General features: G+C 40.4%; 3 protein-coding genes and 1 pseudogene across 4 annotated transcripts; all 4 read left to right on the top strand.

Moving 5' to 3' along the window:
* The first annotated feature begins 2309 nt into the window (after positions 1 to 2309).
* On the top strand, positions 2310 to 3877 carry LOC133115277 (interferon-induced protein with tetratricopeptide repeats 5-like). Its single transcript, XM_061225115.1, has 2 exons — positions 2310 to 2382; positions 2593 to 3877. The coding sequence occupies exon 2, from the start codon at positions 2597 to 2599 to the stop codon at positions 3875 to 3877; it is 1281 nt and encodes a 426-aa protein (XP_061081099.1). The 5' UTR covers positions 2310 to 2382; positions 2593 to 2596.
* A 5055-nt stretch (positions 3878 to 8932) lies between these two features.
* On the top strand, positions 8933 to 10639 carry LOC133115271 (interferon-induced protein with tetratricopeptide repeats 1B-like; annotated as a pseudogene).
* A 1912-nt stretch (positions 10640 to 12551) lies between these two features.
* On the top strand, positions 12552 to 16413 carry LOC133121869 (interferon-induced protein with tetratricopeptide repeats 5-like). The gene is made up of 2 exons (XM_061231388.1): positions 12552 to 12619; positions 13487 to 16413. The coding sequence occupies exons 1-2, from the start codon at positions 12615 to 12617 to the stop codon at positions 14883 to 14885; spliced, it is 1404 nt and encodes a 467-aa protein (XP_061087372.1). The 5' UTR covers positions 12552 to 12614; the 3' UTR covers positions 14886 to 16413.
* A 2330-nt stretch (positions 16414 to 18743) lies between these two features.
* On the top strand, positions 18744 to 20907 carry LOC133121870 (interferon-induced protein with tetratricopeptide repeats 5-like). 2 transcript variants are annotated; one of them, XM_061231390.1, is made up of 2 exons: positions 18744 to 18876; positions 19152 to 20907. In XM_061231390.1, the coding sequence occupies exon 2, from the start codon at positions 19165 to 19167 to the stop codon at positions 20560 to 20562; it is 1398 nt and encodes a 465-aa protein (XP_061087374.1). In that variant the 5' UTR covers positions 18744 to 18876; positions 19152 to 19164; the 3' UTR covers positions 20563 to 20907. The 2 variants fall into 2 exon arrangements, with proteins under 2 accessions (XP_061087374.1, XP_061087375.1); XM_061231391.1 differs by having other exon boundaries at positions 18843 to 18895.
* Positions 20908 to 22273: the final 1366 nt, after the last annotated feature.

Below are 22273 nucleotides of genomic sequence, written 5' to 3'. Positions count from 1 at the left end.
TAATCAGTCAATCATGTGGCAGCAGTGCATCACAAACAATCATGAAAATACGGGTCAGGAGCTTTAGTTCATGTTCACATCAAAAAATTTTGATCTAAGTGACTTTGACCATGGAATGATTGTTGGGGCTTTCAATATTATTCTGTTCCAGAATAACAGACCACAACACAAAATAGCAAACTTTAAAACCCAGCAGTTTGTTGGAAACAAATGATATCAATATATTTATAAAAACATAAAACTGATGTAACCCCCTCAGATATGATGGGGGACGGTTCCTCTATGGCCCCCTCTGCTTTACTGAGGAGAGGGACCTCCAAGGTCAGCCTGAAGTATGATGGACAGATGCTCTTACATACATCAAAGAGGCAACAAACAGTGATGAGCGTTGTTTGCGGTTACAAGCAGTTTTATTTAATACAGTACACCAAAAGAGGCTTTATGCCTGTCCGGGGCCAAGACACACGAAACACACGAGAGGGGGAGAGCGAGAAAAAGGAAGAGAGAAAGACCACGGCTACGACAGGACCCGGGCCCTATTGGCAGGGAGAGAAGGAGAGAGTGCAGACCAAACCAACACTCACATACGTTACAGAATATTCACTGCAAGCTATAGGCTGCAAACCGTATAGACTACAAACTAATTCCACTGCAAGCAATAGGCACAGCAAGCCATATACACTGCGTACAGTATACGCCACAGACTATACTCCCCTATAAAAAAAGGGATATGTGAACTATTACAACACCAATAGCCTATACCCACCACCTCACCAGTGCCTGCCTCCAGCAACCCAGGCCTGCAACCCGCCGTGGCTAAGGAAACATAAAAGCTAGAAAAGGAAAAAATATATATTAAAAGCAACGCAAACATAGAACTCTCTCTCTCCTAAAACCGTATCACGGGTAGACAAGCCCACAGGAAATGTAATCAAAATAGTACAAATCACAATAGCTAATACATAGGCCCAAAGGCTGACATGGTCTCACAGAGTAGGCCAAGAGCTTTAAAGTTGACCACAGGAAATGTAATAAAAAGTAAACGGTAATCTCGCCTGAACCTGCACATAAGGCTGTGAACACCAGGTTTCCAAAACACAGACTGTTTCACTAATAAATAATGTTTTCAAAATACATACTAATACATAATAAACATTTTGTATGAATACCTTGATTCATTAAAATCTGCTATTCAGAGAAGAATCAGGGGGCTGGCAACCCAATCAGAACCACAGGAATAAAGGAATAAAAATTGCGTTATTACCATATCTAAAACGAATGCGCTCTGTAGATTGGTTGGTTTTTAATAGTAGGTCAAAACACACAATAAAGCCTGCTATAAAAGCATGCCAGTGACCTAGGATAACCATAATAAGTGCAGCTGTGACAATTAAATATTAGCTATTGGCAAACACCGCGTATAAACGTTAGCTGCGGCAACTAACTATTAGATAGCGTACCTTTCGTATTCGCTCACTAATGCAGTTAGTGCAGCAACACAGGTGTAGTAAACCGCAGCAAACTATCAGCGACTTAGCTTAAAAAAAATCTTGGCGCGCATCTCTGATTAAAAGTATTTCCAGTGTACCTTAAGTCTTCTAGAGACTCACGGCTGAGAGAGTGTAAGCAGAAGCGCTCGCAATCCACTGCCCTACCCCTTCTATAGTGTGACGTGGAGTTCTGGGAATTGTAGTTCTTACCAACCCCCGCAACACTGAATTATAGATAATTCTAGAAACTGCACGCTGCTACCCAAATTTGGGGTATCGCAGTTTTTCAAAGAATATTTTTATTTATTTCAGCAGAGCAAAATGGTGTGTTCCCTTTTTTAAATGTTTTTTTTTTTTTACATTTATTTTTAGGATGAGCGGGTCCTTGGGCGCTCATAAAAAGTAAAACCGTGCAATAACTTTCATGGAAATCTAGAAATAAGGGACGTATATCAAAATAAATATTAAATGAAGCCGACACTGCAACACTTTCTTGCACTCAGAAAATAAGAAACGAAACTCTAGCAAAGTAAATTACGTTTCAACTGCATATTCATTGGCTTAATGTGACTGATATTTCATAGATCCACGCTTAAGGTCGCTCACAGAATTTAAATCTGAGAACTTTAAAAATAAAATGAAAATAAAAAAACATGGTCATAACGAGTTTCTTGTTTCCCGGCAACAATTGCCTAAGTTTAAAGTTTGCATAAGTTGAATCCTGTGGAGGGTGTGGCACGGGACCTCGTCCGCTACGTTATCGCGACCAAACTTCAGGGAGGAGACTGTTGTGGCTCTATAAAACGCTGTGGGTTGTGGTGCAGTTTTGATAGGAGCAGCGGAATTTTGACCTGTTTTCAAGATCCACTTGAAGGTGTTTGTCAACTTGTTTGTAAGTAAGCGCTTATTTCATAAAAGCCTGAATTAATAGTTCTAAGATTATGATGAAATAGATAAATAAACAACATATCTCTTCGTATTGGATGATTGACATTTTTATACATTTAAAAAACTAGACAAGACTTTCTCTTTGTTCAAACAGCAACCATTTTATTACCCCAAATAGAATTAACTTATTCATTGTATTCCTTATTTGTTGCAGTTTAATGAAAGATATGCTGCTCGCCAAACTGTGTCAGCTTGAGTGCCACTTCACTTGGGGTTTGAATGACACCGACTTAAATGATCTACAGAACAGGCTTAAAGACAATATTGAAATGTCAGTGGGAGAGGACAGGGGCATCGGATGGTCATACAGTAATCTGGCTTTCACAAAGTTCAAGCAAGGTCTCCTTGAGGAAACGCGGGATTACTTGGAAAAGGCTGAGGAGCACATCAGGAAGCATCACGGTGACAACTGTGAGAGGCAGCTCATCGTCACCTATGGCAATTTTGCATGGGTGTATTATCACATGCGTGAGCACGCACAATCCCAGACCTACCTGGACAAGCTGGAGGAGATTAAGATGCAGTTTCCTACAGAATCCCCTGCTGTTCTCCATCCTGAAATCTATGGGGAGAAAGGCAGGGCATTCCTGAACTTCGCTCAACAATACTATGAGAAAGCAAAAGATTGCTTTGAGAAGGCGCTGGAGTTGGAGCCAGAAGAGATAGAGTGGAATGAGAGTTATGCTGTGGCTCTGTATCGCACAGAGTTCAATCTCACAAGCTTTGAAGAGTCCCCAGCAAGCAGGCAGTTGAGGCGGGTTTTAGAACTTGATCCAAACAATGCTTACATCATGGTTCTGCTGGGCCTGAAGCACGCTGAATATAAAGAGTATCAGAGAGCCGAGGAGCTGATGGAAACGGCCATAGACTTGGATCCCAACAAACCCTACGTGATACAGTATGTGGCAAAGTTCTATCGGAGAAATAAGCAATTTGATAAGGCCTTGTCTCTTTTGAAAAGGCTGCAGGAAATGACACCCAATTCAGCCTTTGTGCACCATCAACTCGCCCTGATCTACATGCATAAAAGACTGACATCAATCCAAAATGGAGGAGAAGAGGCTGAAGCTCTACTCACACTGTGCATGCAACACCTGGATCAGGCCGTCTCCATTCGACCCTCCTTTGTATATGCCATGTTAGATTTAGCAGATTGCTATGCAGAGAAGAAGAACTTCAAGAAAGCAGAGGAGATGTTTGAAGAAACATTTAAAGTGGCTACTGCTAATAGCCTGCATGTTGTAGAGGTCCGTTACGCAGATTTCCAGCTCTACCACATGAAATCAGAGCCCTTGGCTATTATGCACTACAAGGAAGGGCTTAGACTGCAGAAAGATACAGCAGAGGGGAAAAGGTGTGCGCAGCAACTCACAAAAATTGCAAATAAAGACATTTTGAGTAACCCGCATGATGGCAAAGCTTATGGACTATGTTCATGAAATAACAGGTGAAAAACTTCATGCTATTAAGTGCTATGAGAAGGCCATTCTTCTTGACCCTGGCAACGAGGAGTACCTCACTGCTCTGTGCAATCTTCGCTAACCCTGGAAATGAAATCAACGTTTTAAAATGCAAAGCCCATTTAAATGGCATACACTGGAAAAGCTTTAGTTTGTTTTCATTTATTTCCTCACTAGCCACTTTTGGGCTGCAAAGTGCAAGTGCATGAATATTCTGTATTATTATTATTATTATTATTATTATTATTATTATTATTATTATTATTATTTACTGAATGTCATGTTAAACACATCAGGTTTTTAAAAGAATGTTAACTGTGTTTGTTAATTGTTAATTTTAAAAATTGTTAAATGTAATTATTAATTTGATGAAAGGATTACTGTTGCTTGCTTTTGCTATTACAATTATGGTAAGTAATAAATATTGAAATGAATTCAAACCCACTGTGTAGCTCTTAACTGTGCAGTGGAATGCAAGGTTGAGGCCTTTTGTTTTTTTCAGGGCAAAACAAGCTGTGCTCAATTCAGCTTTTAGCAGGGGTCAGACCGACAATGCATCGTCAACTTATTGATATGTCAAGAATTTAAATTTTGGGGAAATATTTTTCAGCTATAATAAGTATAATAAACACTATACTTCAAAAACTAATGGCAATTTTACCCACCCTGGTTCACAGGCACCTGCATGTGTGTTGTATTAGTTTCTATCCAGAATGAATAAGAATGTATAATTCATGTGTTCCTGTGTAAATCTCCTACTATCCATTCCTACTATCCAAAAAACAAAAAACTCATGTCCTTTTGTTCATGATGAAATCACTGAATTTAATAATAGATTTAATGATTTAATCTACTGCTGACATTTCCCGTAACTTCCATAGAATTTATGTTTGCAGTACTATACTGCTTTTTAACCAATAAGACAGTGATTTAAATGACGTATATTTGGAGTCTGTGACATTAACACATTACCAGTTAATCGAAAAACACTTTTGTAAAAAAAGAACTTGATCCAAACAATACTTACATATCTAATCAGCTGGTAGCTGGTTGACCAATTTACACCTGCTCCATACTTAACTTGGTTTGACCAGCGCAAGCTATGGTTTGAAACAGCTGGTAGTTGGTCATTTCAAGCTGGTCAAGCTGGATTTTACACTAAGGGTATCTATTTCTGCTGTCACACAGAAAGAACAATCAGTTTATGAACAGGGATTGAGCCAGGGTTCACTTTAAATGACTTAAATTAAAAATAATTCCAGGGCTTTACATTGAATACTGTTAACTAAATTTTGCCTGAGGTCATCTGCAAATTGTTGTATGTATATTTGCCAAAAAGCTTTTGACCCAAAGACTGAGGATATATCCAGGCTGCAACCTCCATGTCTGAATCAGAAACACACCTCGTCATACATATATAAATATCAGAAGGTCCCTGATATTTTGGCTTCACCCACTGGACAGTTGCAGCAACTGCACCCAGCAGGGAAAACCCAAAGTGGAATCTGATCAAGAACACAACTGTGCCTGCTGTGCCTGGTGATGAGGTGATGTTTCATTACATGGAAAATGTTTGGAGCTACAATATGGTATCCGTGATTCCTTGACTTTAATGAATCATTGTGATTTGCCTTTTGATTTTCTTTAATGAATTTGCCTAGGGGCGACTTGGCTCAGGCTGTAAGAGCAGTCGTCTGGCCTTCGGAGGGTTGCCGGTTCGATCCCCCGCCCGGGCTGTGTCGAAGTGTCCCTGAGCAAGACACCTGACCCCCAAATGCTCCTGACAAGCTGGTTGGCGCCTTGCATGGCAGCCAATTGTCGTTGGTGTGTGAGTGTGTGTATGAATGGGTGAATGAGAAGCATCAATTGTACAGTGCTTTGGATAAAGGTGCTATATAAATGCCAACCATTTACCATTTTGATTTCTTCAAAATACTGAAGTAAATTCCATTGTTGAATTAATAGATAAGTAAACAATTAAAACACTGTGGAATATAGATTGAAAAATTGCACTGGATACAATTTTCTTTGAATAAAGCAGAGGCAAAATATTAGATTGTATTAGATTGTAGAACATAATAATAATTTAATATTTTATTCTAATATGACTGAGACAGGCAAGGTCGGTGGTTCTAATCCGGGTGTAGCCACAATAAGCACACCCGTTGGGCCCTTGAGCAAGACCCTTAACCCTTCATTGCTCCAGGTGAGAATTGTCTCCTGCTTAGTCTAATCAACTGTACGTCGCTCTGGATAAGAGCGTCTGCCAAATGCCAATAATGTAATGTAATATAATATAAAGGGCTATTATTTGCAAACACTACAATATTCAGTGCACTACAGTACTTCACATATGTATGTTTGCATACATTTACATTTGAATAGCAATTTCAAGAGGATTTGAGAAGGCTTCATGGCACTTTTTTGAGAAGGCTTTTTCTTCAAATTGACATTTGGCTTCAGTTCAGTTGAATACATGAAATGGAGCTGAATATATTCAAAAGATCCAGGAGTGATGTTAATTTGCATTGAGGGTTAGTCAGATGTGGTGCAGTGGGTAGCTCTGCTGCCTCACAGCAAGGAGGTCCTGGGTTTGAATCCCGGTCAGCCGGGGCCTCTCTGTGTGGACTTTGCATCCATCCATCCATCCATTTTCTGAACCCGCTTATCCTGATCAGGGTCGCAGGGGGGCTGGAGCCTATCCCAGCATACATTGGGCGAAAGGCAGGAATACACCCTGGACAGGTCGCCAGTCTATCTCAGGGCACACACACCATTCACTCACACACTCATACCTACGGGCAATTTAGACTCTCCAATCAGCCTAACGTGCATGTCTTTGGACTGTGGGAGGAAACCGGAGTACCCGGAGGAAACCCACGCAGACACGGGGAGAACATGCAAACTCCGCACAGAGAGGCCCCGGCCGACGGGGATTCGAACCCAGGACCTCCTTGCTGTGAGGCGGCAGTGCTACCCACTGCACCATCCGTGCCGCCCTGGACTTTGCATGTTCCCCTGAAGTACTGTAATGAAATTAAATCATTGTGAGGTCAGTGATTTAGACCCCGATATGCATCCTTGACTTAATGAAGCCACCTAACATGTTTTAACGATTGTGCAAGAGCAGCTTCCCTTTGACTTTCGTTTCTTCCAAAAAGTTCAAACTTGATTTGTGACTTTTAGGAACATTGGGTGTTTGAATGAATAGATAAGTAAACAATGAAAACACTGTGGAATATAGACTGAAAAATTGCACTGGATACAATTTTCTTTTCATAAAGCACAGGCAAAATATTATATTGTATTAGATTGTCGAACATACAATGATTTTATACTTTATTCTAATATGACTGGGACACACAAGATCGGTGGTTCTAGTCCCGGTGTAGCCACAATAAGCACACCCGTTGGGCCCTTGAGCAAGACCCTTAACCCTTCATTGCTCCAGATGAGGATTGTCTCCTGCTTAGTCTAATCAACTGTACGTCGCTCTGGATAAGATCGTCTGCCAAATGCCAATAATGTAATGTAATATAATATAAAGGGATATTATTTGCAAACACTACAATATTCAGTACACTACAGTACTTCACATATGTATGTTTGCATACATTTACATTTGAATAGCAATTTCAAGAGGATTTGAGAAGGCTTTTTCTTCAAATTGACATTTGGCTTCAGTTCAGTTGAAAACATGAAATGGAGCTGAATATATTCAAAAGATCCAGGAGTGATGTTAATTTGCATTGAGGGTTAGTCAGATGTGGTGCAGTGGGTAGCACTGCTGCCTCACAGCAAGGAGGTTCTGGGTTTGAATCCCGGTTGGCCGGGGCCTCTCTGTGTGGAGTTTGCATGTTCTCCTGAAGTACTGCAATGAAATTGAATCATTGTGAGGTCAGTGCTTTAGACCCCAATATGCATCCTTGACTTAATGAAGCCACCTAATATGTTTTAATGATTGTGCAAGAGCAGCTTCCCTTTGACTTTCGTTTCTTCCAAAAAGTTCAAACTAGATTTGTGACTTTTACGAACATTGGGTGGTGTAATTAATAGATAAGTAAACAATTAAAACACTGTGGAATATAGACTAAGAAATTGCACTGGATACAATTATCTTTTAATAAAGCACAGGCAAAATATTAGATTGTATTAGATTGTAGAACATACAATAATTTTATACTTCATTCGAATATGCCTGGGACACGCAAGGTCGGTGGTTCTAGTCCTGGTGTAGCCGTAATAAGCACAGCCATTGGGCCCTTGAGCAAGGCCCTTAACCCTGCATTGCTCCAGGGGAGGATTGTCTCCTGCTTTGTCTCATCAACTATACGTCGCTCTGGAAAAGAGCGTCTGCCAAATGCCAATAATGTAATGTAATGTAATATAAAGGGCTATTATTTGCAAACACTACTATATTCAGTACACTACAGTACTTCACATATGTATGTTTGCATACATTTACATTTGAATAGCAATTTCAAGAGGATTTGAGAAAGCTTTATGGCACTTTTTTGAGAAGGCTTTTTCTTCAAATTGACATTTGGCTTCAGTTCAGTTGAAAACATGAAATGGAGCTGAATATATTCAAAAGATCCAGGAGTGATGTTAATTTGCATTAAGGGTTAGTCAGATGTGGTGCAGTGGGTAGCACTGCTGCCTCACAGCAAGGAGGTCCTGGGTTTGAATCCCGGTTGGCCGGGGCCTCTCTGTGTGGAGTTTGCATGTTCTCCTAAAGTACTGTAATGAAATTAAATCATTGTGAGGTCAGTGATTTAGACCCCGATATGCAGCCTTGACTTAATGAAGCCACCTAACATGTTTAAACGATTGTGCAAGAGCAGCTTCCCTTTGACTTTCGTTTCTTCCAAAAAGTTCAAACTAGATTTGTGACTTTTAGAAACATTGGGTGCAGTCGTGACTGGCCCTGCCAGGTATGCATAGAAGCAGTGCCCAACCCAAACATACAATATCTGAGAGAAGACTGCCTCTATAAAAATCGCTCTGGATTATAGCATAATCATTATCAGCTCAGCCATACATCAACCTGTTTGCAACCCAGCTAAAGGTGTTTGTAATTGAGTAAGTACTCACTGATTTTCCACCGTTATATCATTTTCTTCTGAAATGTATTTCACCATGAAATATATGAAAAAAGTATATTAAAATGTATTGCTCTTAGATTACATCATGTTTTCATGAGAATTATGAATACTGTATTAATTGAAATGTATTTTGTTAAACTATGTTTCAAGAGCCGTCAAAATAGTTTTATTAATTATTAATTTTTCAATGCTTCTTCCTTCGAGTGCAATTTTTTAAATCTTACCTGACATTTTTTATTGCAGTCCACATCAAGACATGGCAGATCAAGACATGACAGAACTACTTCAGCTTGAGTGCCACTTCACCTGGGGTTTGAATGTCACTGACTTAAATGATCTACAGAACAGGCTCAAAAGCAAAATTAAATTGTCAGATGGAGAGGACCGGAATATCGGATGGTCATACAGTAATCTGGCTTTCACAAAGTTCAAGGAAGGTCTCCTTGAGGAAGCGCGGGATTACTTGGAAAAGGCTGAGGAGCACATCAGGAAGCATCACGGTGACAACTGTGAGAGGCAGCTCATCGTCACCTATGGCAATTTTGCATGGGTGTATTATCACATGGGTGAGCACGCACAATCCCAGACCTACCTGGACAAGCTGGAGAAGATTAAGATGCAGTTTCCTACAGAATCCCCTGCTGTTCTCCATCCTGAAATCTATGGGGAGAAAGGCTGGGCATTCCTGGACTTCTCTCCTCAATACTGTGAGAAAGCAAAAGAGTGCTTTGAGAAGGCGCTGGAGTTGGAGCCAGAAGAGATAGAGTGGAATATGCTGTGGCTCTGTATCGCACAGAGTTCAATCTCACAAGCTTTGAAGAGTCCCCAGCAAGCAGGCAGTTGAGGCGGGTTTTAGAACTTGATCCAAACAATGCTTACATCATGGTTCTGCTGGGCCTGAAGCACGCTGAATATAAAGAGTATCAGAGAGCCGAGGAGCTGATGGAAACGGCCATAGACTTGGATCCCAACAAACCCTACGTGATACAGTATGTGGCAAAGTTCTATCGGAGAAATAAGCAATTTGATAAGGCCTTGTCTCTTTTGAAAAGGCTGCAGGAAATGACACCCAATTCAGCCTTTGTGCACCATCAACTCGCCCTGATCTACATGAGTAAAAGACAGACATCAATCCAGAATGGAGGAGAAGAGGCTGAAGCTCTACTCACACTGTGCATGCAACACCTGGATCAGGCCGTCTCCATTCGACCCTCCTTTGTATATGCCATGTTAGATTTAGCAGCTTGCTATGCAGAGAAGAAGAACTTCAAGAAAGCAGAGGAGATGTTTGAAGAAACATTTAAAGTGGCTACTGCTAAGAATGACAGCCTGCATGTTGTAGAGGTCCGTTACGCAGATTTCCAGCTCTACCACATGAAATCAGAGCCCTTGGCTATTATGCACTACAAGGAAGGGCTTAGACTGCAGAAAGATACAGCAGAGGGGAAAAGGTGTGCGCAGCAACTCACAAAATTGCAAATGAAGACATTTTGAGTAACCCGCATGATGGCAAAGCTTATGGGCTTCTGGGCTATGTTCATGAAATAACATTCACGCTATTAAGTGCTATGAGAAGGCCATTCTTCTTGACCCTGGCAACAAGGAGTACCTCACTGCTCTGTGTAATCTCCTCTAACCCTGGAAATGAAATCAACATTTTAAAATGCAAAGCCCATTTAAATGGCATACACTGCAAAAGCTTTAGTTTGTTTTCATTTATTTCCTCACTAGCCACTTTTGGGCTGCAAAGTGCATGAATATTCTGTACTATTATTATTATTATTATTATTATTATTATTATTATTATTATTTACTGAATGTCATGTTAAACATATCAGGTTATTAAAAGAATGTTAACTGTGTTTGTTCATTGTTAATTGTAAAAATTGTTAAATGTAATTATTAATCTGATGAAAGGATTACTGTTGCTTGCTTTTGCTATTACAATTATGGTAAGTAATAAATATTGAAATGAATTCAAACCCACTGTGTAGCTCTTAACTGTGGAGTGGAATGCAAGGTTGAGGCCTTTTGTTTTTTTCAGGTCATAACAAGCTGTTCTCAATTCAGCTTTTAGCAGGGGTCAGACCGACAGTGCAAAGTCAACTTATTGATATGTCAAGAATTTAAATTTTTTGGAAATATTTTTCAGCTATAATAAGTATAATAAACTCTAACTAATGGCAATTTTACCCGCCCCGGGTCACAGGCACCTGCATGTGTGTTGTATTAGTTTCGATCCAGAATGAATAAGAATGTATAATTCCTGTTTTTCCATGTCAATTTCCTATTATCCATTATTTTCAAAAACAAAAAACTTATCTCCTTTTGTACATGATGAAATTACTCATTTTAATCATAGATTTTATGATTTAATCTGCTGATGACATATTTCAAGAGTTGGCATGCATCTGATACTACTGTTCAAATACATGGTTATTTGCATTAATGTCACCTTCCTGTCAGATTCGACCAGTCTCGTCCTGCCTCGTCCTGCCCAATTCTGACATTTGGTCTGAAAAACAGCAGAACCTCTTGACCATGTTTTTATGCATTTAATTGCTGCCACATGATTGGGTGATTAAATATTTGCATTAACAAGCTGGTGTACAGGTCTACCTAATAAAGAATAAAGTGGTCACTGAGTGTGTGTGTATATAGACACACACACACACACATATATATATATATATATTTATGCAGGTGCCTGTGAACCAGGGTGGGTGAAATTGCCATTCGTTTTTGATTCGTTGTATAGTGTTTATTATACTTATTATAGCTGAAAGATATATAGATGAAATTCTTGACTTATCAATCAGTTAACTATACAGTCAGTATACATATACATATACATATACTCAGTGAGCACTTTATTAGGTATTTATTAGACTTAAACACACAACGCATCATAACTCTAAGTGGATAGCCTATAGCAGTAGAAGTCTAAAAAATAAGTCTAATAAATACTTAATAAAGAGCTCGGTGAGTGTAATATATATACACACAACGATGAGCCACAACATTAAAATCACCTGCTTAAACCAGTTTTTTCATGATTAAAAATGTTTTAAACTGTTTAAACTGTCTATAAACACTTAATACTTCATAATATTATAGGCTATGTGTACGTGAATTGGATTCAAAAGTTAAATTTTTAAAAGAAAATGGAAATCTTGTAAGCTTATTCGGAGGGGCGGTTGGGGTGAATTGTTTTGTTATTTAAATATCTTGGTACGTCCTGGTGTTCATGATGACGTCTATTTAACAAATGCTCCAGGATCTGCAGAATTTTTCATGTTTAAAAAAATAAAGACCTCCCGCCATATTTAAGAATGTATGGTTAAAATATAATCTAATAATGAAGGGATTAAGGGAATTGCATTCAATAGCAGATGTTTTCGTTTCAGTTAAATTTCCGTGTTTCGCGTCGCATGGGCGTTGCACTTACAGAGAAATGAAATTTACTGTCGTAGGACCGATTAAGTTTCGGTTTCATGCTATAAATAGGCTACACCCCGACATATGCCACACCATGCCATATACACGCACCGACAACCCATATAAAACCATTGCGCTTCGGAAACCACGTAATTTACAGCTTTTCTTCAAAAATGAGGTAAGGAAAGGATATTCATATGCGGACTGAAAAATATATAGCGTATGTGATAGTCGTCTAAGCGGAGTTGTATTTGGAAGCAGGTAGATGCTCTATTTAGATAGTAGAATGTACAATTCTTATTTATGTTTTGCAATCTGTACGAACAGTTTTGTAATGAGAGGTAGAGTGTATAGCACACATTCAATTAAAGAGCGAACATAGTTTGTATATAAAGTCATGCATGCAAGAAATAATCGTTGCTGAATAACTGAATAACGGACACATCTATTGGGGTGCGTCTAGTCTTGGAGCGTGTACATCGTAACTGGTTTCTTGCTGTCGTAACAGGGATGCACATAGCCTATTATAGCGATAATCAGTCAGTAATAAACCATTCCTGCTAGCCAATCGGAATTGAGTATCCACCCAGACTACGGTCTAGCACTAGTTTTATTTGTGCAGCACGGTTTATTTTTGTGACATCTTGGGTGTTGTGACAACATGGATTTCATGGCATCTGACTTTAAGGATGCTGCTGAGATCCCCTGGCACGTCCTGTAGGTTTTCACTTTAACTGCAATGAAACACACCTCATTCTACAGCCAGATATCAGTCTGAACTGTTAATTAGTAGTATAAGTGTGCCGAATTAGGGTTGAAATGAAAACCAGGATGGTAGATATCCCCAGGAATAAAGTTGTGAAGCTCTGTTGATAGAACAATGGAACACTGAGATGGTGTTCTTTTTTCACAACAGACCCCTCCCATTTAAGACATTTTCTTTAACAGTGTTTTAAAATGAAATGGTAACCACCTTAAAAAGTGAAAAGTGTATTTACTTCCACAGCTTATGATTTTTGTCTAATGATTTAATAAAATTTTACAGTGTCCCTGAGAAAGCTGACCTTGAAGCAAAGCTCAGAGAGCTGGAGTGTCCATTCACATGGGACATAAGTAAGGCTGACATTGCAGACCTGGAGGGCATTACAGAGAAACTTCAGGATCGAGTCAAGTTCTGCCCACGCAGATACCATGCCACATATCTCAACATCTTATCATTTGTGAGCCATGTTAAGGGAAATAATGAGGGTGCCCTTGAGTTCCTCAGTAAGGCCGAGGCCATCCTAAAGGCAGACAAGGAGGTCCTAACAGCATTTCTGGTGACGTATGCTAACTTTGCCTGGGCTCACTTCCACTCTGGCAATCTGGGTGACGTGGAGACCTACCTTGGGAAGCTGGAGGAGATATGCAAAGGTGTCTCTGGGGCCTTGCAATACTCATGCAACCTGCCTGAGGTTCATGGTGAGAAAGCCTGGACCTTTCTGAGGCTCGGAGCAACAAATTACAAGAGGGCGAAGGTCAGCTTCGAGAAGGCCCTTGAGGGAGATGCTGGAAATGTGTCCTTCAACGTGGGGTACGGGGTGGTTCTGTACAGAATAGAGGGGCTTGTTCAAGATGAAAGACTGAGGTCTAAGAAGAGTGAAGCCATCCCTCAGCTGGAAAAAGCATTACTCTTAGATCCCGACAATGCTGAGGTAATGGTGCTCCTGGCCCTGAAGCTTCAAAAAAGTGATAAATACAAATCCCTAAAACTGATTGAAGGTGCCCTCAAGCTGTCCTCTGATGTGCCCCAAGTGATGCGATATGTGGCCAAGTATTTCAGAGGGGAAGATTCCACTGAGGCATCCCTGGATATTCTGGAAAAGGCGCTGGAGCAGGCCCCTAGCTCTTCTTTCCTGCACCACCAGATTGGCATGTGCCACAAGCAGCAGCTCATCAAGATGTTGCAGAAAGGACCCGGGAGCTGTGTACCAGCAAATCTGAAGAGGGCCAAGGCTGAGCAGTGCGTCAAGCACTTCAGCAGGGCAGTGGAGCTGAAGCCCTCCAATATACATGCCCAGGTGAACCTGGCTGAGGCCTACAGCGAGAACGAGCAGCTGACTGAGGCGGAGGAGATCTTCACCGAGCTGCTCCGGGGCGGCTCTCTGCGGGACCCGGAGAAGCAGCACGTTCAAACGTCTTACGGCCTGTTTCTGCTGTACAAGAAGAGGGCGGAGGACCGCGCTGTCGTGCAGCTCAAAGCTGCCTACCGAATGAAGATGCAGAACTACAACAGGAAACAAGCTGGCAGAAAGCTGGAGCAAATTGCAGGGAGGTGGCGAAAAAACAGGCAGAGGGCTGCGGAAGCAACTGAAATTCTGGCCTTCCTGAGGGCTGAAGACAAGCTTTCTGCTGAAACTGATGACCTCTCTGCTGCCTTTGAGAGGGGAATGAAGTTCAAATAATGACTATAAGGAGTGGAAACATAACAACCACTGATTTCATTTTATTCAAATGAATTAAATATTAAATGAAGCAACACTTTCAGGTGAAGATTGCAATGCTTGATTTATACTGTTCTTTTCAAATTTAGCATGTAAGCAACTTCAGAGGTTAAATATCCTAAGCATGAGTATGGTAACATTAGAATATTAATGTGTAATGCAATAGTTTAATGACTGACATAATTGACACATTTATTGTGATACCCTAGGAGGACAGCTTAAGACGGCACCATACTATAATGGCATGCAGATTAAATTGTATGCATTAATTAAAAGGAATGCAATTGCAACATCCATCACTGTGTTTCTATCTTTGTTACAGACATTATCCAGAAATCAATTGTATTTGTTTTGCTGAAATTACATGACTGACATGTCATTTCAGACCCATGTAAAACAACGAAAATACAAAATTCTAATTTCCAAGTAAATAATTACCATAAGGCAACGATTTCTTTGCCAGCATCCGAAACATGACTCCCTGCTGTAAAGTACTATGGCGAATATTATTTCAGAACACATACAATGTATAGCATGGGGAGAAAGGCAGGGCATTCCTGAACTTCTCTCATCAATACTCTGAGAAAGCAAAAGAGTGCTTTGAGAAGGCGCTGGCGTTGGAGCCAGAAGAGATTATAAAGAGTGTCAGAGAGCAGAGGAGCTGATTGAAACGGCCATGGGCTTGGATCCCAACAAACCCTACGTGATACAGTATGTGTCAAAGTTCTATCGGAGAAATAAGCAATTGGATAAGACCTTGTCTCTTTTGAAAAGGCTGCAGGAAATGACACCCAATTCAGCCTTTGTGCACCATCAACTCGCCCTGATCTGCATGCATAAAAGACAGGCATATATCCAGAATGGAGGAGAAGAGGATGAAACTCTTTACACGCTGTGCATCCAACACCTGGATCAGGCCCTCTCCATTAAACCCTCTTTTGTATATGCCATGTTAGATTTAGAAGCTTGCTATGCAGAGAAGAAGAACTTCAAGAAAGCAGAGGAGATGTTTGAAGAAACAATTAAAGTGGCTACTGCAAAGAAAGACAGCCTGCATGTTGTAGAGGTCCGTTACGCAGATTTCCAGCTCTACCACATGAAATCAGTGCCCTTGGCTATTATGCAGTACAAGGAAGGGCTTAGACTGCAGAAAGATACAGCAGAGGGGAAAAGGTGTGCGCAAATTGCAAATGAAGACATTTTGAGTAACCCGCATGATGGCAAAGTTTATGGGCTTCTGGGCTATGTTCATGAAATAACAGGTGAAAATCCTCACGCAATTAAGTGCTATGAGAAGGCCATTCTTCTTGACCCTGGCAACAAGGAGTATCTCACTGCTCTGGGCAATCTCCGCTAACCCTGGAAATGAAATCAACATTTTAAAATGCAAAGCCCATTTAAATGGCATACACTGGAAAAGCTTTAGTTTGTTTTCATTTATTTCCTCACTAGCCACTTTTGGGCTGCAAAGTGCAAGTGCATGAATATTCTGTATTATTATTATTATTATTATTATTATTATTATTATTATTATTATTAAAAGAATGTTAACTGTGTTTGTTAATTGTTAATTTTAAAAATTGTTAAATGTAATTATTAATTTGATGAAAGGATTACTGTTGCTTGCTTTTGCTATTACAATTATGGTAAGTAATAAATATTGAAATGAATTCAAACCCACTGTGTAGCTCTTAACTGTGCAGTGGAATGCAAGGTTGAGGCCTTTTGTTTTTTTCAGGGCAAAACAAGCTGTGCTCAATTCAGCTTTTAGCAGGGGTCAGACCAACAATGCATAGTCAACTTATTGATATGTCAAGAATTTAAATTTTGGGGAAATATTTTTCAGCTATAATAAGTATAATAAACACTATGCTTCAAAAACTAATGGCAATTTTACCCACCCTGGTTCACAGGCACCTGCATGTGTGTTGTATTAGTTTCTATCCAGAATGAATAAGAATGTATAATTCATGTGTTCCTGTTTTTCCATGTAAATCTCCTACTATCCATTCCTACTATCCAAAAAACAAAAAACGCATGTCCTTTTGTTCATGATGAAATCACTGAATTTAATAATAGATTTAATGATTTAATTTACTGCTGACATTTTGTAACATTGAAACTTCCCGTAACTTCCATAGAATTTATGTTTGCAGTACTATACTGCTTTTTAACCAACAAGACAGTGATTTAAATGACGTATATTTGGAGTCTGTGACATTAACACATTACCAGTTAATCGAAAAACACTTTTGTAAAAGAAGAACTTGATCCAAACAATACTTACATATCTAATCAGCTGGTAGCTGGTTGACCAATTTACACCTGCTCCATACTTAACTTGGTTTGACCTTGGTTTGGCTCAGGCCGTAAGAGCAGTTGTCTGACCGTCGGAGGGTTGCCGGTTCGATCCCCCGCCCGGGCTGTGTCGAAGTGTCCCTGAGCAAGACACCTAACCCCCAAATGCTCCTGACAAGCTGGTTGGCGCCTTGCATGGCAGCCAATCGTCTTTGGTGTGTGAGTGTGTGTACGAATGGGTGAATGAGAAGCATCAATTCTACAGTGCTTTGGATAAAGGTGCTGTAGGTGCCAGGTATAGTTTGTTATTTGTGTTATTGTCCGTTATTTATTGTTGGTCACATACGGGGATTTGGGTCACGTGGGTTTGGTGGTTAAGTCAGCAGTAGTAGGGGATTTCAGCTGTTCACCTGGCGGGATTTGTAAAAGCATGAATGAATGGAGAGGGGGTGAGCCGAGGGAAGTCTTACCTTTTGCTGACCGCTTTTAACACCGCTGTACTCGAGTCGTTGTTCTGTGATGCCGTTTTCAATGTTTGTTTTACGTCCAATAAATGAACAAAATGTAGTACGTCGCAGCAGTGAGTCATTGACAGCCAGAGCGTCCGGCAGGTGTACGTTTCCCCACCTTAGCCTCTCGGCGACTAAGTTTTGTTTTTGATAGTCGCCTATAGGTGCTATATAAATGCCAACCATTTACCATTTTGATTTCTTCAAAATACTGAAGTAAATTCCATTGTTGAATTAATAGATAAGTAAACAATTAAAACACTGTGGAATATAGATTGAAAAATTGCACTGGATACAATTTTTATTTTAATAAAGCAGAGGCAAAATATTAGATTGTATTAGATTGTAGAACATACAATGATTTTATACTTTATTCTAACTGGGACTGGGGCACGCAAGGTCGGTGGTTCTAATCCCGGTGTAGCTACAATAAGCACACCCGTTGGGCCCTTGAGCAAGGCCCTTAACCCTTCATTGCTCCAGGTGAGGATTGTCTCCTGCTTAGTCTAATCAACTGTACGTCGCTCTGGATAAGATCATCTGCCAAATGCCAATAATGTAATGTAATGTAATATAAAGGTCTATTATTTGCAAACACTACAATATTCAGTGCACTACAGTACTTCACATATGTATGTTTGCATACATTTACATTTGAATAGCAATTTCAAGAGGATTTGAGAAGGCTTCATGGCACTTCTTTGAAAAGGCTTTTTCTTCAAATTGACATTTGGCTTCAGTTCAGTTGAAAACATGAAATGGAGCTGAATATATTCAAAAGATCCAGGAGTGATGTTAATTTGCATTGAGGGTTAGTCAGATGTGGTGCAGTGGGTAGCACTGCTGCTGCACAGCAAGGAGGTCCTGGGTTTGAATCCCGGTCGGCCGGGGCCTCTCTGTGTGGAGTTTGCATGTTCCCCTGAAGTACTGTAATGAAATTGAATCCTTGTGAGGTCAGCGATTTAGACCCCTTTTAGAAACATTGGGTGCAGTCGTGACTGGCCCTGCAAGGTATGCATAGAAGCAGTGCCCAACCCAAACATACAATATCTGAGAGAAGACTGTCTCTATAAAAATCGCTCTGGATTATAGCATAATCATTATCAGCTCAGCCGTACATCAACCTGTTTGCAACCCAGCTAAAGGTGTTTGTAATTGACTGAAGTACTCACTGATTTTCCACCTTTATATAATTTTCTTCTGAAATGTATTTCACCATGAAATATATGAAAAAAGTATATTAAAATGTATTGCTCTTAGATGACATCATGTTTTCATGAGAATTATGAATACTGTATTAATTGAAATGTATTTTGTTATACTATGTTTCAAGAGCCGTCAAAATAGTTTTATTTAATTTTTCAATGCTTCTTCCTCCGAGTGCAATTTTTTAAATCTTACCTGACATTTTTTATTGCAGTCCACATCAAGACATGGCAGATCAAGACATGACAGAACTACTTCAGCTTGAGTGCCACTTCACCTGGGGTTTGAATGTCACTGACTTAAATGATCTACAGAACAGGCTCAAAAGCAAAATTAAATTGTCAGATGGAGAAGACAAGAATATCGGATGGTCATACAGTAATCTGGCTTTCACAAAGTTCAAGCAAGGTCTCCTTGAGGAAGCGCGGGATTACTTGGAAAAGGCTGAGGAGCACATCAGGAAGCATCACGGTGACAACTGTGAGAGGCAGCTCATCGTCACCTATGGCAATTTTGCATGGGTGTATTATCACATGGGTGAGCACGCACAATCCCAGACCTACCTGGACAAGCTGGAGAAGATTAAGATGCAGTTTCCTACAGAATCCCCTGCTGTTCTCCATCCTGAAATCTATGGGGAGAAAGGTTGGGCATTCCTGGACTTCTCTCCTCAATACTGTGAGAAAGCAAAAGAGTGCTTTGAGAAGGCGCTGGAGTTGGAGCCAGAAGAGATAGAGTGGAATAAGGGTTATGCTGTGGCTCTGTATCGCACAGAGTTCAATCTCACAAGCTTTGAAGAGTCCCCAGCAAGCAGGCAGTTGAGGCGGGTTTTAGAACTTGATCCAAACAATGCTTACATCATGGTTCTGCTGGGTCTGAAGCACACTGACTATGAAGAGTATCAGAGAGCCGAGGAGCTGATGGAAATGGCCATAGATTTGGATCCCAACAAACCCTACGTGATACAGTATGTGGCAAAGTTCTATCGGAAAATAAAAAAATTTGATGTGGCCATATCTCTTCTGAAAAGAGCACTGGAAATAACTCCTGATTCAGCCTTACTGCACCATCACCTTGGACTCAACTATTCTAGGAAAGCTGCAAACAACAGTGAAGAGGCTGATCATTTGCTCAGCTTGAGCATCCAGCACATCGAAACAGCAATTGCCCTGAGACCTGCCTTCATTGGTGCCATGGTGGACCTAGGAGGCATCTATGCAACTGGAAAAAATTACGAGAAAGCAGAAGAGGTGTTTCAGAGAGCACTTGCAGCTGCTACTCCTGAAAATGAGTACCGGCAGATGGTCGTAGTCAATTATGCACATTTCCTGTACTACCGCAAAAGATTAGTGCCTTTGGCTGTGGAGAGATACAAGGAAGGGCTCCAATTACAGCCAGATACAAAATATGGGAAAATGTGTGCAATGAAACTTCAGGAAATAGCAATTGGGCAAATCTCCAGAAACCCCCATGATGCCGCAGCCTTTGGGACTCTGGGTTATGTTCACCAAATGAGAGGTGACAAACAGCAAGCCATTGAATGCTATGAGAAGGCCATTCTGTATGATCCTGGCAATGAGGAGTACCTCACTGCTCTGTGTGACCTCCGCTTGGGTCTGCAATGATATCCAAAGTGAAATGTAAATTCTGTCAGTGAAGAATGTAAGAGTTTTGCCTTTTGTTGAAATGCACCCTATATGTCATATTATTGATGAACTTGTTAAACTGTTTTAAAAAATGTTAAGCTTACAGGAAAATGAATTGCAAGTTAAATTGTCAGAAATTCAAGAATTATTATCTGTAGTTAGTTTATGTTTGTTTAAATATTGCACTGTATCTAAAAAAAACAATAAAAGATTATTTGAGATGGCAATGCACTCTAATTGCACAGGAATATACAATGTATTTAAAATGATCAGCACCACTAAATGTCCTTAATTGTAAAAATAAACTGTTTTCAGTCAAAGGTTTCTTTTGGCCATTTCTACTTTCTTGTGAGGCTAAGGTCAGCTCCATCAGGAAGGATTCTGTCTCCTCTGCTGACTGAGATCCACTGTGTGGCTGGTTAATGCAAATATGGGAGGCCCAACAATACTCCATTCAGGCCTGGTATTCAGCTGGTATTCCTGAACTTCTCTCCACAATACTATAAGAAAGCAAAAGAGTGCTTTGACAAGGCGCTGGAGTTGGAGCCAGAAGACATAGAGTGGAATGAGGGTTATGCTGTGGCTCTGTATCGTACAGAGTTCAATCTCACAAGCTTTGAAGAGTCCCCAGCAAGCAGGCAGTTGAGGCAGGTTTTAGAAGTTGGTCCAAACAATGCTTTCATATCTAATCAGCTGGTAGCTGGTTGACCAATTTACACCTGCACCATACTTAACTTGGTTTGACCAGCGCAAGCTATGGTTTGAAACAGCTGGTAGTTGGTAATTTCTAGCTGGTCAAGCTGGATTTTACACTAAGGGTATCTATTTCTGCTGTCACACTGGATACAAGTAATTTTTAATAAAGCACAGGCAAAATATTAGATTGTATTAGATTGTAGAACATACAATCATTTCATACTTTATTCTAATATGACTGGTGTCGAGGACCCGGCCCTAGGCCCGCCTGATGAGAGATTGACAGGGATGGGTTAGGCAGGAATGCATTGTTAACCCCTCGCACACGCCATTGAGGTGGTAGCAAGAACGCCCGTAAGAGGAAAAATATGCGGTTCAGAGCTAATGAGCAGCCATAATTGTCAGTAGAGGAGTCTAAAGTCGGGGGATTTAGATTTAGAGTACTAAGGAGCAAGGTTGAAGTTCTGACTGAGGCCATGCATAGACTGAGTTCCAGCATGACCTTGGAGGAGATTCAACATGCTGAGCGAGCAATCGGGGAATACCCCAACCCTACAGGGGAGGAGCATAATGCCTGGTTAAAAAGATGAGGAAAACAATATAGATGATGGGGAAATGATAATTTGATAATTTATTGGATAGATTCAAAGGACTGACTGTAGAGGAGTTGGGTGATGAATTACACTCGGCTATTAGCTGGATGTCCTTTGTAGATCCCTTAAGGCGCCACAAAAAAGAGCACCTGAAGAGTGTATTGAGATGGTGGAAGGCACTTACTTCTGGTTGTATGAAGTCAAAGTGTGGAGAAAGTCAAGGAGAGACTATGAAATTGAGACAGATACCAGTGATGAATAGGTTCATTAAAAAATGACAAAAGAGCTAGTGTTTTTCCACTCGTATACTGAGATGGTGGAAACTCCCAACCAGAGGGTATATGAGATAAAGTATTGGAGAAACTCCCTTTAAGGTATGGGGAAATGACAGTGAGACAAAC

This window comes from Conger conger, chromosome 2 (genome assembly GCF_963514075.1).
Source record: "Conger conger chromosome 2, fConCon1.1, whole genome shotgun sequence".
In the NCBI taxonomy this organism is placed as follows: Eukaryota; Metazoa; Chordata; class Actinopteri; order Anguilliformes; family Congridae; genus Conger; species Conger conger.
The sequence above is the reverse complement of the archived record's forward strand: the minus strand, read 5'-3'. Positions and strand labels throughout refer to the sequence as shown.